The following is a 16,037-nucleotide window of genomic DNA, read 5'->3' as shown; positions in this document are numbered from 1 at the left end:
TGATTATCTTGAGCAAATAATATTTCCTTGGTACGGTATTGAAATGTACTCGTGACAGACATTAGAAAAGCTCATTATTATTTACTGAAAAGAAAACAGATTCTTCTCCTGAGCGAATAATAATAAGCTTTTCTAATATTTGCGATACGTATATTTTAACACTATTATCCAGGAGAGGGAAAAATTCTTCGTTCAGGATAACCGTCACTTAAAAGAAGAGAAATAAACCAAGCGATTGCTGCTCTTCGCGGTACAAGTAGTATTTTTCTGCGTGTGGTATCCGAATTTCGGCGTGGACGCAGCCGCTCGGACGATCCGTTACCTCGAGTCCCGAAGCTTGTAGCTGGGACCACCTTTGGCCGAGGTCAGAATGTACACGGGGTTCTCCTCGGGCCCGCTGTCGTCCTGCTGCGACTGACCCTGGTGATCGCTGCCGGGCAGGCTGCCATATTGCGGCGCGTCCTCGCTGCGTCCCGACGCCGAAGACGAGCTCGACGAGAGCGGCTTCGTGGCGATCGGCAATTGGCCCTCGACCGTAAAACCGGGCACCACGCTCGCCGTCCTACGGGACAGCGAACCTGATTTTTTTCTGCCATTCGCTCGTTTCCTATACCTACGAACGTAACTTAAAACTCTTAACAATAGGCAATCGTTGGTGGGCGGGGGTATTAAATAAATTAATACAAAAAAGAGTCATTTTCATTTCGGCTCAAGGGCGCCATGGGAATTACCGCGTGTTTACTGTGTGTACACTCGCAATCGAGGAGTTGGACGGAAACCACAGTCTCGTGCGTAGCGGCCTCGTCCCTCTTCCGGGATGAGAGAGAGAGAGAGGGAGAGGGAGAGAGCGTCTACAGTAACCCGAATAGCCGGTGAATTTTGATCGATGAAAGTCGAGATGCGCACACTCGCGAACTCCCAATCGCGTCATAAAAAAAATGAAAAAGAGAAGATCCATTGAGACAACTCGAGTCGAGTTGAACCGACTCGATTTCGAAGGTTCATATGGCGGCACCAACCAATTGAACCCCTCGGGTCCCGACCGATAAAATTTTACCGTTTCCCCGAAACTCTCTCGTTTGCGCGAGGCAACCTCAAAATTCAGCTCGATGGGGAAGCGACCGTAAAGCTGACGCGGCGAGCATTATCGGTCGCGCGTTTATCCCGCGATTTACTCGGGCCCTCCGGCCGAAGGTGGAACCAAGCAATTAGCCCCAATTAAGCAATTAGCCGCCGCCATAACGCGCCTTATTCACGAGACGCGTCTCTCGAGAAGCGGGGCGACGCATCTCCGAAGATTGCCGGCGATATCTCACCCTTTCTCGCGAGTCGCACTCGCTGAAATATCGCCGACGATCTTCGGAGATTACGTGGAGCCACCCTATCCGCGTATTATGTTCGCGATCGCCCGAAAAGAGCCGGAGGACGAGAAAGAAGAAAGAGGAAGTGTCGCTCCGTCGACTCTCTCACCCCAGCGTCGTTCTTCTCGGAAGTACGATTAACTCGATCTCCCCCTTTCCCCCCTCTCTCTCTCTTTCTCGCAGCAGTCGATCTCGCCTCGCAAATCGGTTTAACTTGCCTGTCGGAGGTGTCGCGCTCGAGGTCGATCATGTCGTCGGATAACGCGGGGACGCTCGTCGACGTGTTCGTAGAGGCGATGATGACGGCTGTTGTCGTGCTGGTGGTCGCGGCGATGGCGGCGGCGGTGGCGATAGCGGTGGCCTCCGTCTGGCAAGGGCTGTCATGCGGCTGGCTGCTCTGCGTGGAGGCCCCCGGGGCCGGGGGTGGGCCGCCCCTAGGCCGGCATTTCGGAAAGAGTCGGTTCAAGTCGGCGTTCTCCAAGATCAGGCTTGTCATCGCCACGGCGCGTTCATGTCTCTCAGCAGGATGTCCATTCTGCGGGCAAGAGAGGAGAGAGTTCGCCGGTGTACAGAGACACATACGTGTGTGCGTGCGACAGGTGACAGCCGGTGTGCGCGTGCATACATACAGGAGATTTGGCTTTTAATCGCGCACGGAGAAAAGGATTCCTTTAGATTTAACAGAATGTCTGTAATTGAGAGAAATTTGTCTCTTGGAAGGGAGCGAATAAACGAATGTTTGATTCAACAAACAGGAATGTGATTCGGTTTCTCAAGCAATAAATATTTTTACGTCAAATAACACGTTTCTATTGTATTTTCATCCAAATATTGCAAATGGTTTACACGAGCAGTAAATTATTTGAAAGAAGTAACATTGTGTTGGGGGAATTTTAAGAAACTTCTTTTTTGTTTCTGTGGAACAATATTTAATATATAATGAAATAAATTTTTGTTATTGAAAGCCAAATACTACATTTCTTCTAAATAATACTGTTTCTTTTTCTGTTAAACATCATGGTTTATTCTAGTGTAGCAACATTTTCATTTAAACAAGAAATATTTGATATTAAATTATATTATTATATATTTTTATATTATTATATATTATTATATTATTATATATAATTATATAAACAAATCCAAATCGAATAAACACATGTACTAAATCCAAAGAAATCTTTTTCTCTGTGCAGGAACTCGTTCATCCGCAATTTGAATATTAATATTTTGCGGTTGGATTTTATTATATTTTTTTACGCGCGTAATCTGTAACGCACGATAATGTTTACGCACGTTAACGTTTAACAGCGTTAACAGCACGTTGTTCGATTTAAATTTAGAGATCTGTTTTTCTCAATTCTTTTAAATATTTTATATCCTATATCTCGCTCGATATTCACATCATAAATTCTACGGAGGATTGCAGATTTACCCGCCCGTCCAGGTAAATGCGTTAAAATTCGCATTGATTTACGTTATTGTTGTGCAAAAGAAAAGTTAATTAATTATTATCGATTATGTGAGACAGATATAATTTGGTGCGGTTGTTAGCACGCAGATTTATTCCCTTATAACGGATAGAGGTTTATCGTGTCGAGTTGTAAAAAAAACCGATGAAAAACCTCGAGATGTAACGCTGTACAGACTATTATCATCCTTCCATACTACGAATGATATTATTTTCAAATATTCTTATTTTTCAATATTTTTTAAACAACAAATTTTCTCTTCACGTAACATAATTGTTATCATTTTATATTGGTGCTGGAAACATCGAAAAAGCTTTGGGAATTCAAAAGAGTCGAGACGGCAGGAGATGTAAGGGAGGAGCATCGTTACAGATATAAGTCAGTACTCGCGAGACACCCGCGGTAGATCCCGAATCTTGACTCGGGGCGCTCCCGATAAGCACTACGCGTGTGACGGTCCTGACTTGTCAAGTAGCTTGGAAATGTTTCGAAAAACTTTTTGTTGTGATCTCGCGGCCCAATGTTTTGCTGTTGCTGCGCGCTGCGTCACTGCTCTCTTCGAGCCGACGTAGAACGCACATACCGCGACGGCGAGCACGTGTATCGATGTGTCATAGCGGTAATTTTTTTCTCCGTCGCGTGAATAAAGTATCTCGTCGCGACTTTGTGTGTTTCATCGGGTTCGCGTTCGTTGACACCATAGACATGTAGAATGGCATTGCCACTGGAGAGCTGAAGCTAAGATCAAAGGACAGAGATATGTTAATAGTGGTATTTTCTTTGTTACGTAGTAATGTGGGAGGAGGTGGTGTTGGGGAAAAAGAAGAGTGAGAATGGACATAGCGAAGGAAAGAGAAGAATAATATGTATTTGATTATGTATTTGATTATGCGGAGGCACATGAATAATATAATGGGGTGTGTGTGTGCTCGTAGTATTAGTTATTAGTTCGCAATACTTGTGCACTGAAAACAAAATTGCTACGTTCTAATAAATATTTGCCAAGAAGTATTGGAGCAGTTTACTTTATTTGGATTAGGTAAATATTATTTGGATGTAGCACACTGAAAACAAAGAAGTGCTACGCTCAAGTAATGTTCACTTAATCCAAATAACATTTTTTCCAGTATAATCATTGGTCCGTTCTTTACAGCTGAACTGGCTGCGATAGTTCAAGAAATTTTCATGCACATTGAAGCGTATGAAAGCGCGTGTACAAGATTCTTACACTTCGGTATATGCAAATTTCCCGAACTAATGCAGCCAGTTCAGTTATAAAGAACAAACGTGTCGCTTCTCCTTTTCCTTTCTCTCCCCAAACTACAATTAGACAAGAAAAGCTACTACCCTATTGCTCTCTTTTACTAATGCCGGCTCTCCAATGGAAGTAGTTCAGTCTATCTTAAATATCTATAATTGACACGTGGTTTTCCGATTCGACTGTACCTACGCGAGTGTCCTGTGTGTGAGGATGCAGCCGGGATGCTAAAAAGGGAAGCAAAGGGAAGGGAAGAATGGAGGACGCAAGTAATCGGAACGTGGACAACGGCGCATCGTTTATTTCTAGATGTCAAATCATTTATTGTATGAGATATTTCCGATCTTAACGAACGACTTTGACGGATCTTTGATCGAGGCCAAGATGGGGATGAATCCTAAATTTATTTGATAATAGAATATAAATGAAATTTAGAATCTAACAGAAACCTTGCAAATATTGATTTGTGCCTCTAACAATGCTCCTTGTAACTATAAATACTGACCCAGGTCTTTCACAAGTATTTTCGTGTGCCTTTAATAATGCTACACGGATAGCAAGTTCCATCTTGAATCGACCAACGCCTTGTTTCCACTTCTTTTCATCTGCCTTTATAAAGACAAAGGCTCCTTCCACTTCGCTTCTTTTGAATCTACAAATCCTATTGAAATTTCCAGCGCCAACGAAAAAAAAAAAAGAGAGATCATGAATAAAGAATGTTGCTATTTACCCACTGCAATCTTTAAATTATTTACCCATATTGCTGCTTGATTAAAATTAGAATTAAAAGTAAAGATCAATTGAATCAAGTAAAAATGAAATGTCGAGATAATCGAACGTTAAATAATTCTCAGCTAAATCCTTCTTCGGGACTCGACATGGAGGAAACGGCAGCAAGTTGCTACACACAGCATCAAAGGAAGGATAATAGTCTGTATAGCGTCGTATCACGAGATGCTCCATTGATCCTGCAAGGGTTCGACGGAATTTATAGTATTAACTTTAACAACAAAACTTCGATTCAGGATTCGTGCAACAAACAAAACTCCATCGGTTTCCGCCAATTTCGAACCAACTACCTTCTGACGAGGCTCTGACGCGAATCTCAATAGGAATCAATATCCAATATCAACACGCTGATTGCCGCACAGATCTCCACCGATTATCTCAATGTTTACTTCAAGTTAAATCGCCAAAGATACGGTAAACAAATCCAATTCATGATGCATGCATCCGCTGGCTCGTTTCATCGGCTCCCTATTGGCTACAACTTTGACCATATTTGTTATACGCGATTGGTTACGCTTGATATGCAAATTAGAGCGAGACGATATCGTATCGTCGCGGTTACCGGTGACCCACGGTGGCCAATCGTGTTAATTAAGATAATTGATTCGTAAAATGGAAAACCGAGAAAAAGACCCCTATAATTTTATTTAAGCAATAAATGTTAATTTTGAGCGAAATTAAGACAGATATATATACAATATTACAAACACGGAGATATTGTTTATTTTTTATTTTGCTCATTAATGCTTTATTTATACGTCAGTTGAGCCAATAGAGATACACATATGATAGAAAATGGTATATAAATATTATGATATTATAATATGGTATATAAATATTTAAATATATATATAATATGTAAATATATAAATATGTATGTATATATGTACATATATCGCGGCTGTTATTATAAATCGTAAATTTTCTATAATATCTTCAAAACAAAATGGAAAAAAATTCTGAAATGTTTGCATCATTTCTTTATATCACTCCTTAATATCACAACAGTTTTTCATCATTGAAAACCTAAATGTTCAGAGAAAAAAAAAAAGTTAAAAATAGGACATTAAACTCAAGAAATACATATAAAAAGTGTCATTTTCAGTTGCGAATATCTTAGTTTCCAAATGGCCGATGTCTAACTTCACAGACTATACAGAGAATAATATTTCTACTAATGTACAGTTCAAATTTAAGAGAATTCCAAAGAAAATGACTTTTGACCAACTACCTTAAGCAATAAATAGTATAGTTTTAAAGTTTCAAAGAAAAAAAAAAAACAATTTCTTCCGTGACTTTATTTTGGTTCCTTACCTTCTTTTACGAGAAAAAAGTAAATGTGACAAGTTTTAACCGAACACGCGCGAATTTTTGCACCTTCGGAATAGGAACCAAAAGAGATCCCGCGGAAAATTGGGATTTTTCCCCGGGAAACTTTAAAACTATAATAAAACTACGATAAATAGCTAAGAATCTGCAAGGCGCTCCCTCGGCGGTAACGGAAGGAGTCGCCGCGAAGTAATCTAAACGGGTCATCGTCGTTATCGAAATGCGCACCGCTGCTTTCGAGGGGCTACATCCACTCCGCGGCTACACGGATGAAAAATCCCCGGCTCCTTCTTCCGTTTGCTCTAACGAGGTCGTATTCGTGAGAGAGAAAGAGAGTATGTACATGCCACTCGAGCGCTTCGCGCCACTCACGGTGCTCGCGACACCGCGAAAGTGTTATACTCCCGTACGGGCGCTGTGGGTGTTCAAAGGGGCCGGCAGCAGCGCGTGTCGACGATGGGGTTAGGTCAGTGGTGTACACCAGGGCGAAACGTAAACCGAAATACACACGAACGAGCTGCACCGGTTGCCGCCTCTTGGCTAGCTAGCTGGCTGGCTGGCTGCCGTTTTCGCGCTCCGTCGAACTCTCTCTCTCTCTCTCTCTCGTCGCTGGATAAATTACTCTGCGCCGAGACATCGATACCGCGCTGCGACGCGTGTTCCGGAGTTGAGAGCGCTACCCGCATAGAAATTTTCCCACATTTCCCCATACACAGCGTAGATTTCGAAATTAGAATGCCCGAAGTTGTTCGAAAATAGGATATCCCGGTACTACGATACTAATTGGGTTTCGATATAAACTGAGTTTCAAAATGGTTTGAATACTTCCTTCTTGACATACTTCGGGACGCAGCCGATGGGCCAATGAGGGAACTTACTTTTCGAAAACGAGTTCTCCCATTGGGCCACCGTTCGCGTTCCGAATCGCATCGAAAAAATGTATCCAAGTCGTTTTGAAACCCAGTGGAGAATCCTATTCTTATTCCAAATATGGGATGAAGCCTCTTTTCCGTGATGTTGATTGGCTGTGCGCTCAGGCTCGCTTCGTGCCGCGTGCGATTGTCATCGCCAGAGTCGAGCGACAGTTAGACCGAATATCAGATTAGGAGGAGAATAAACGGAGGTTATATTTTTCATGTTACTGCTTAATGACGCGCGAAGCGTGTGTGTGTGTGTGTGTGTGTGTGTGCTAAAATGTAAATGCGTAGAGGACGTTTTGTTCAATCGTAATGTAAAATGAAAAGCAGAGAAATCTTAGGGAAAATGTTGGGAGTAACCAAGGCATTTGTTATAGAACTGTTTGGAATAGATTATGATAAGAATAATTCCATTTTTCCTAGGAAACACAATAGAGATGTAGGAAATAATTGAACGATTATAATCGGAAACTTTTCCGAATGTTTTTACAATAAATGCCTACATGGAGTCTGTTTGTTTTCCACCTAGAGTCGTATATTTAAAATATTACGCTTCTAACCAAAATCTAGATTTCCCAATTAGAATCATTATTTCGGGAAATCGGATTGATCCCGTTCAGATTGTCTATGCGGGTACTTCCGGCTGCCGTTGCCGCGTTACGTTGCAAATTACTTTGCCATTCGCCGTTTCGGAAACTTCGGCTGGAAACAGAACGTTATTTTCTCTCGTTAGTAACGATCACGGTGAGGCGTGATTATATTTTTTTTAGTGCAACGATAACGAATACGGTCATTACTTTTGTCGTTACTTTGCATGCGTCGAGTACATCTGTGCGGAAAGTCGGCAGCGAGTAAAGTGGAAAAAAGAACTTTTTAAAAGTCGGTGGGAAAAGTGAGAGAAATTATAACGACTCGTTATTTTTTTTTGAAAAACGATAACGGTAACGAGTTATCTTTCAAAACGAGAAACGATAACGAGTCACGGCGAAAGGGAATTCCTCTTAAAGGGGTAAAACGCTCTCCTGCGTTACCGAGAGTTTCTTCCAATGTTGTAACCGATACAGTTTTTCAAAATAACTAAATACAGATACAGATACTGAAAGGGAAATGTAAGTAGATACACATACAGATATAAATTTGAGGTAAATTATTAGATATAATTAGATATAGATATAATTAGATATAGATATTAGATACATTATGAGAATAACCGGGAAAAAACGATTATATATAATCATATAAAATTAATAATAATAATAATATATAATTATATGTAAGCTTATGTAATTTATATATGAATTTTATTTCTATATGGCTACATATATAATATATATATATCCATACGAAATAAAAATACTGTTAAATGAAAAGCAGAAGAAATATTTCGATGAAATTACGTGTTCACATAGTGAGCAGTCACAAACATGTACACTTACTTCAATTACCTTCATATAACAGTATTTTTAGACGTAGGAAACATATAATTATATGTATATGATTACATACAGACATATATAGACAAAATTCATATTTGATCATTTTTTCTCGGTTATATACTTCACGAAGCGTATTTAAATATGTTCTCATAATATATGTATATCTAATTATTTTATCTCAAACTTATATCTGTATCTATATCTACTTATTTTTTCCCTTTCAATATCCGTATCCGTTATCTAGTTGCATCCAAAAATATATCCGGCACAACACTCATCCTCTTCCGGCGATATTGAGCGCACACGCGCGTTACTCATCCGTTATTTCGAGAGGAATTCCGGCGTTATTCGTCCCCGAAGCTCGTCCCGTTTGCGAAATTCGCCGCGAAATCGCGGGAAAACCGCCCGCCGTTCGCGAATTTCCGCGAGAAAACGGCGATAGCAATTTCCCGGAGTGTTTTCGCAGAAAGTTGCCGCCGCTAAGAAGGTTAATCATCCCTATTTACGCGGCGATATCCTACCGCCCCTGCGAGTTTCTTTCATTTGACAAGCTCGCACGTACACCTCCGCCCACGAGACAAGATGAAAGTTTCCTCTTCCTTGCGGAATTCGCCGGCAAACAGTTATTCCGAAACTCGAGTTATTACCGGGGCGGCCTGGCGCCCTCCCTACCCTTTCCTCGTCTCCCTCCTCCCTCCCGGCCCCGTTATGCACAGCCGCGGCAAACTTTCCGCCGCCGAATTTATTGTTATGCAGCAAGTCCGATGTACGGCGCACACAAGTCTCGTCTCGAGGGCGCGGCTCTCGGCGATGAACTTTACGCTTTTAATTAACATCACTTTTCCCCGCGCGGGACTTATGAAAATTCCACGGCTGGCGCAGCCCCCTCCCCATTCCCGCCCCCCCGCCGGCCGTTAGCTCATCCGAGGCACCGAAATCCGCGCGCTTTTCAGCGGCGCGTGAGGGAATTCGCGAATTCAATTCGGGAGATGGATGGTAAACAGGAATAGTTGGTTGCTTCGATGTGCCGCTTCCTCCTCGGGGGAGAGCTAAAACTAAAGCTGAAAGATGTAACGGCTGTGTAGAGACTGGTGGAGGACGCGCGAGTTGGGGATTGTAAATAAATACCGACAGCTCGTCGAGCTCGACGAGCTCCGAATGGGTCCCGGCATCTCGGAGTTAATCGGTGGAAATGCCGAGGGTGACTTTCTTCTCAAACTTTGATTGAGCTAATCGATGAAAAACAGGCGGAAGCGCCGGCAACAATCTGTGCGATTGGTCGTCCGACGACGGTGATTAAAGAATCGAGCATTTCTATTCCGGCAAAGTGGAGCAAAGGTGATACTTGACTGAGCGATTTTAACTCTGGCTGATTAGACCAATCAAAGTCTGAAGTGAAGGAGCGACTTGAACTTTTGGATGATAACAGGTCTCGGTAACCGGAGATTCTCCGTGATATCTGAAGATCGAGAGAAGAAAAATCGCTCCTGCGGATACTTTCATCGGAGAATTCGCCCTTTAAGTGGTGTTACCTCGCGTATACGATTCACCGTATAGCACATTCCGTTTTTACGATACAAAAAAAAAAGCGGCATTATCCCACTTTACGTGTGTGTACACATGTACGGACTCGTGCCTACCCGCCTGACTGTTAATTCCGCCTCTTCATTTAAACATCGCTCTCGTCCGGCAGTTACCGTTTTAACGCCGTGTCCGGTCTAACGTACCTCAATCCCGCGAATAATTGAGAATTCACTGAAGAATTTATTATGAGCACCGGTCGGCGATGGGGGAGCGGGGGGAGGCGGAAGCCACCGGCGAATAATTTCAACGAATTGAGATTCTCATTTCGGCGTGGCGCGGAGCGTGCGCGCGAGAGCGAAATAATAATCCCCCCCCCCGTGTATGTGTGTGTGTGTGTGTGTTTATTCGCGACAATGGAAAATGGCGATAATTGACGGCGGGTCTTTTCACGTCGGCGGATCTAAAGCGCGTCGGTGATCGAATAATAGCACTGAACACGATGGGTTTTCATCCTCGATGGCGAGACAGAGAGAGAGAGAGAGAGGGAGGAGGAGGGAGAGACAGATGTTCTAATTCTCCCCGAGGACGCTGTAATCTATCAAACGCACGTAGGGTGGCGATGGTGGGCGCGTGTATTATGAGTCATCGATGCCACGCGTGGCTTTAATTCGCGCGACGCGTGAGTCAGCGATGAATCGCGGACAAGAGGGAGGGAGGGAGCGAAAGAGAGAGAGAGAGAGAGAGAAAGAAAGGGAGAGAAGGAGATAGAAAGAGTCCGCTCGAGTGACCATGTTCGTTAGTACATCATAACCCTCGATGTATCGACTTCGTTGCGGAAGCACGTAAGCCAGCGCGAGAAACGGCACCGTTTCGACGTCGCGCGGGGTGTTATATTAGTTTCGCATTACTGAACACGATTTATCCTTGCGCTCGTCCTCGCACCGGTGCCGGCATCCGACGTGCCGCGACGTACGTGTAACACATTGTAACGTATTCCCGTCGATTTTCACCGAACGAGCGCACGGATCCTCCCTGTCGGACGCGCGTTTCCGCGCCTCTCGCCGCTTCGAAAACCGTTCCGTCTCGCGAGCGGGCAGACGCAGATCGTTGAAAAACGAGAATTACGCGATAATAGAAAATTCTATTGTTGATATTGTGTTAGCAATATATATATATATATATATATATGCGAATGCTATATGCCGGCCTCTACATATGTGTGTAATATGTGGATTATCGTAGTACGGGTAATATGTTTTGCAACGACAGTATTTTTGCGGGCGTTATATACGTCTATCTATAAATAAGATTCCGATAAGAGAACTCTACCGTGTCTCTCGGGACGTTTTTTATCGATGTTATTTTCACGTCTGATATATATTTTATGGCGGGCAGACACAAATATCTGTGGGATACCAAGGAGTAAATCTCTCACGGTTCAGATCGGAGATTAGATTCAGATAAGAAACAAAGAAAATTGCCAGAGGTTGCGAGCAGATCAAATAAACAATAGGTAAATAAGATAAAATAAATAATGAGATAAATGATAAAATTAAATAATATAACTTGAGTAAAACCCACATGTGACACAGATATTTAAATAAAAAAAAGAAACATCTTAGAAATGTCCGTCAGAGATGTTCAGATATCTCTGGGACATTTCTAGGATGTCTTCTGAATATTTGTGCTATATGTTAAATAAGATAAGCGAAAAAGTAAATAAATAAATATACATAAATTATATGTTACGGGTATATGTAACAAATATGTATATTTTGAACACACCCCTGCCTTCTAAATTTTGCAATTCGCGCGATCTTGAAATTACAATTAAAAGCGGCTATCGGAAGTGACGCGGCTCAATTTGTAGATAATTGTAACCTATAATTGTAATTGTGTGACGTAACTGATATATGAAAAAAAAAAGGATGCACGAGAAGAGACATTACGGTAGCAGAGGTACAATTTGTCATGCAAATCTCTGCGTCTCGTAAAATCCGTGTCCTTTTCGTGACTCGAGGAGGGGAAGGAGGGTGGAAGGAATTGGCTCCTCTTTGGGCGACGCTGCGAAACAACCGGAATTACGGAAGCACGCGAGCGGCGCACGTTGGCCCAAATAGCGTATAATTCGTGCCATAGAGAATTTAGATCTTATATGCGCACGTGGAACTTAGAGCAAGCGCTCCCCTATTTCCCGACAGTGATAAAAGTACGCTCGCCTACTTGGCGCGGAAACGGGATGAACGAACCGTCGGCGATGACGACGCGTTGGCAACCTTTCTGCCGTGCAACAATGAGAATCTCGTGGATCTTCCATCATAAGTGACGCGCCATAAGTACGATCGTCTAGCAGAATGTAGGGAAGAAGATCGCGCATGTAAAGGTTAACTTCGCAATATGTATAGTCGACGGCGAAGAGCTCATGCGACACATTTCTGCCCGACACCGCGCGAATCACTGGGAAATCGCGAGGACGATCGCGCGCGTGATTTTCGTCCGCTTTGAAAGCCCATCGATATGAAAAGAGCCGCAAGTTGGCGCTCTTTTTTTTTTTGCCGTCGATACTATATTCGATACGTATGTATATATATATATATATATATAAACATATATATAGTATATAGTCAGTCAGTATATAGTCAGATGGAAGAGTTGCAACGTTCTTTTTTGTTCAACGAACTTCGCAACGCATCTGTATCGAATGGGAGAAAATTTGTTTTTCGGTAATTTTCGGAGGATAAATTTTCCTACCGAACACCGGATGCAAAATTCTGTGAAATTCATCGTGGTCGAAGTTGCGGTTTTTCCGCCACCAACTGTGCAGCGCAGAGTATCACAGCCACTGTCTGATTATCATCTCCCACCACGATTAGACGCGTCGGATGAAACGATACTTCGTACGTCGAAGTATTTCCTCGCGTTTGTAGACGAGTGAGACTCGCGCAAACATTTTCGGAAAACCAATTTTCTGACGCTCCCATCTCATGTGTGCAAATTTCAGTTCTACATTTAAGGCCAGTATTCACAGTTAGAGGACCTTCTGTTTTAGACCGTCTTAGATTCACCTTCAGATATCGTAGATACCCAATGTAATGAGACGTGTAGCATCTGAAGATGAACTTGATACGATCTTAAATACAAGATCCAACTACGAATGCCGGCCTGGGTCTATTTAGTTCCACATTAAGTCTGCAAAGGTCTCCTATTGTGATCCCTTCGACGCTACAAATAGGAAGTTATTTCCGTTTTCTCCATCTGAAGACTCAATACAGAATTTAAAATCTCTCCTCGGGGGACTCAAATTCCCATTGTAACATCAAAGTAACATCATTAGTGTTCCTTTGACGCTACAAATAGGAAGTTATTTCCGTTTCCTCCACTCAAAGACTCAATGCAGAAGTAGACTTAATTTAGGGCTAAAATTTCGGAACGCCGCTTTTGTGGCGCGCCGTACAAAACGCACCGTGTCGCTTTCGATAGAATCGTCCAAAAAAAAAGAGAAAAGACTCGGTAATCTAATAGAGTCAACGGGGTGCTTCTACAAATTTATAGGGCAATAGTCGCCGTAATAAAGATCCGAAACTGCGCGCGGGACTCACTCGGAAATATGGGAACGCGCTCTATATAAATGCTTTCATCCACCATTTTCCGCGTACAGTGTCTACCATGGCCATTAATCTACGATCTACAGTTTAATGCGAGTTTAGAAAGCGACGGAGAACAATGTCGCGCACGCGTGTGTGTGTGTGTATGTGTGTATATAGACCAGCTGTCCCAGCAACTCGGCGCCGCTCACGATTTCCACTGAAACTACCGCGCGAGCCGGCTATCGACTTGCTCCTGTTTTCGAACTTTATAGCACGAGCGTCTTCTATCGGACAAACAAATTCCTCATGGCTCTTAAATAGGTATATGCTCATTCGCGAACGAGAGAGAGAGAAAGATAATCACAAGCGACGAAGAATTATCTCGCGCGTGAATTAACTGGCGACTAATTGGCTCATTACGGCAAAGAAGGCACACCGAAATCGCGCGGTCGATTAAAACAAAGCCACCTCGACAAATCACTACTCGGAAAGAGAGATTCGTCGGGCGGTCGTATTATTTATAAAATTACGTAATCATGTAATTACCGTGATATTCAACGTCGCAACCAAACTGTAAATTACCAATATCGCTTTGCAAAGGTGTAAACGCGCAACGTAAACTCATTTTGTGCTCGACGAGCGGATAGTGGAATTTAGTTGAGCGAAACACCAAGTCGAAACACGACGAGACGTTTCGCTTCTTTTCGAAAAGTCGGTTTACGTTCTGCTCGAAGAACATAAGCTCTCCCTGAAGTTCGTTGTTTGTTTCAACAGTATTGTGTGTAAATACAAGGACGACTTCTCTCGACTGTCGATGAAATAGTCGCGACTCCGCAGAATTAATTTCGCGAGGCGAGCTAAAACTCGCCGACGACGATCGTTGGTTACCGAAAGACGGCGCGTCCTCTCGTTAAACTATTGAATAAAGAATAAGGAAGGAGCATGAGGTAAAAATACGTGGTGGGGAGTGCGGCGAACGTGACGTTATAAAGTGCACCCAAAGTGATTATCGATATTTGCGAGTTGAAGCAAGTTTTATGACGTGTCTTATCGAGCAATCGAGAGGAGGCTACTACATTATATTTGTTTATTAATATACGGCACGCGTTATATTTTAATAAAGTATTGATAATTGATCGAAAATAGTGATTAGTTCGAAAAGTAGTGACTGCTCGAATTCGCGAAGAAAAGGATATCCGAAAACATTTTTTATATATCGTTAAATGTATAATACACACACACACACACACACACACACACACACACACACACACACACACACACACACACACACACACACACACACACACACACACACACACACACACACACACACACACACACACACACACACACACACACACACACACACACACACACACACACACACACACACACACACACACACACACACACACACACACACACACACACACACACACACACACACACACACACACACACACACACACACACACACACACACACACACACACACACACACACACACACACACACACACACACACACACACACACACACACACACACACACACACACACACACACACACACACACACACACACACACACACACACACACACACACACACACACACACACACACACACACACACACACACACACACACACACACACACACACACACACACACACACACACACACACACACACACACACACACACACACACACACACACACACACACACACACACACACACACACACACACACACACACACACACACACACACACACACACACACACACACACACACACACACACACACACACACACACACACACACACACACACACACACACACACACACACACACACACAAATACACACATAATTTTAACGTATAAGATAATGTTATCTTATATATAATGTTGTGTATATTAATTAATATTATATTATATTATTCTGTTATCCCTTGATCATGTATAATGTTCATGATAAAGAGCACGGTATAACATATATATTATACATGAGATTATAATATAATTAGCCAACAGGCTATAATTTGGACTCGACGCACACAATTCTGTCATTTCGAGTATCGTAAATATCTCGAAACCGTCTTCAAGATTTCTCGCTGTATATTTCCAAGCCTTCAAGTATATACCGCCATTGCTTCGTTTCCGGTAACCTCAATTATGACGCAGTTATACGTCACAAAACTACACCGAGTCTATCGATAACCCAGTATCGCAACATGCTCCTTCCATATATTCTTTATTCAATGCGTTAAACCCACAATACGTGAATAAAAATACACGCATCGTGCGCATTTAACAGTTAACAATTTCTACATCGCACGTGTGGGAGCGAGAGAAAAGG

The 16,037-nt window shown here is 42.7% G+C and overlaps 1 protein-coding gene across 1 annotated transcript in view; it reads right to left on the bottom strand.

Moving 5' to 3' along the window:
* Positions 1-16,037, bottom strand: part of LOC106741233 — a 63,974-nt gene that overhangs the window by 25,889 nt on the left and 22,048 nt on the right. Inside the window, exons 2-4 of the mRNA XM_014613024.1 lie at positions 1,563-1,896; positions 984-986; positions 323-578 (exon numbers count right to left, since the gene is read on the bottom strand). Coding sequence (XP_014468510.1) covers positions 323-578; positions 984-986; positions 1,563-1,857 — 554 coding nt within the window. The 5' untranslated portion in view covers positions 1,858-1,896. The remainder of the gene's footprint in view (positions 1-322; positions 579-983; positions 987-1,562; positions 1,897-16,037) is intronic.

Source organism: Dinoponera quadriceps, unplaced genomic scaffold (assembly GCF_001313825.1).
Source record: "Dinoponera quadriceps isolate SergipeBrazil2010 unplaced genomic scaffold, ASM131382v1 scaffold71, whole genome shotgun sequence".
NCBI classification, from domain to species: domain Eukaryota; kingdom Metazoa; phylum Arthropoda; class Insecta; order Hymenoptera; family Formicidae; genus Dinoponera; species Dinoponera quadriceps.
This window is presented reverse-complemented; position numbering and strand designations above follow the sequence as displayed.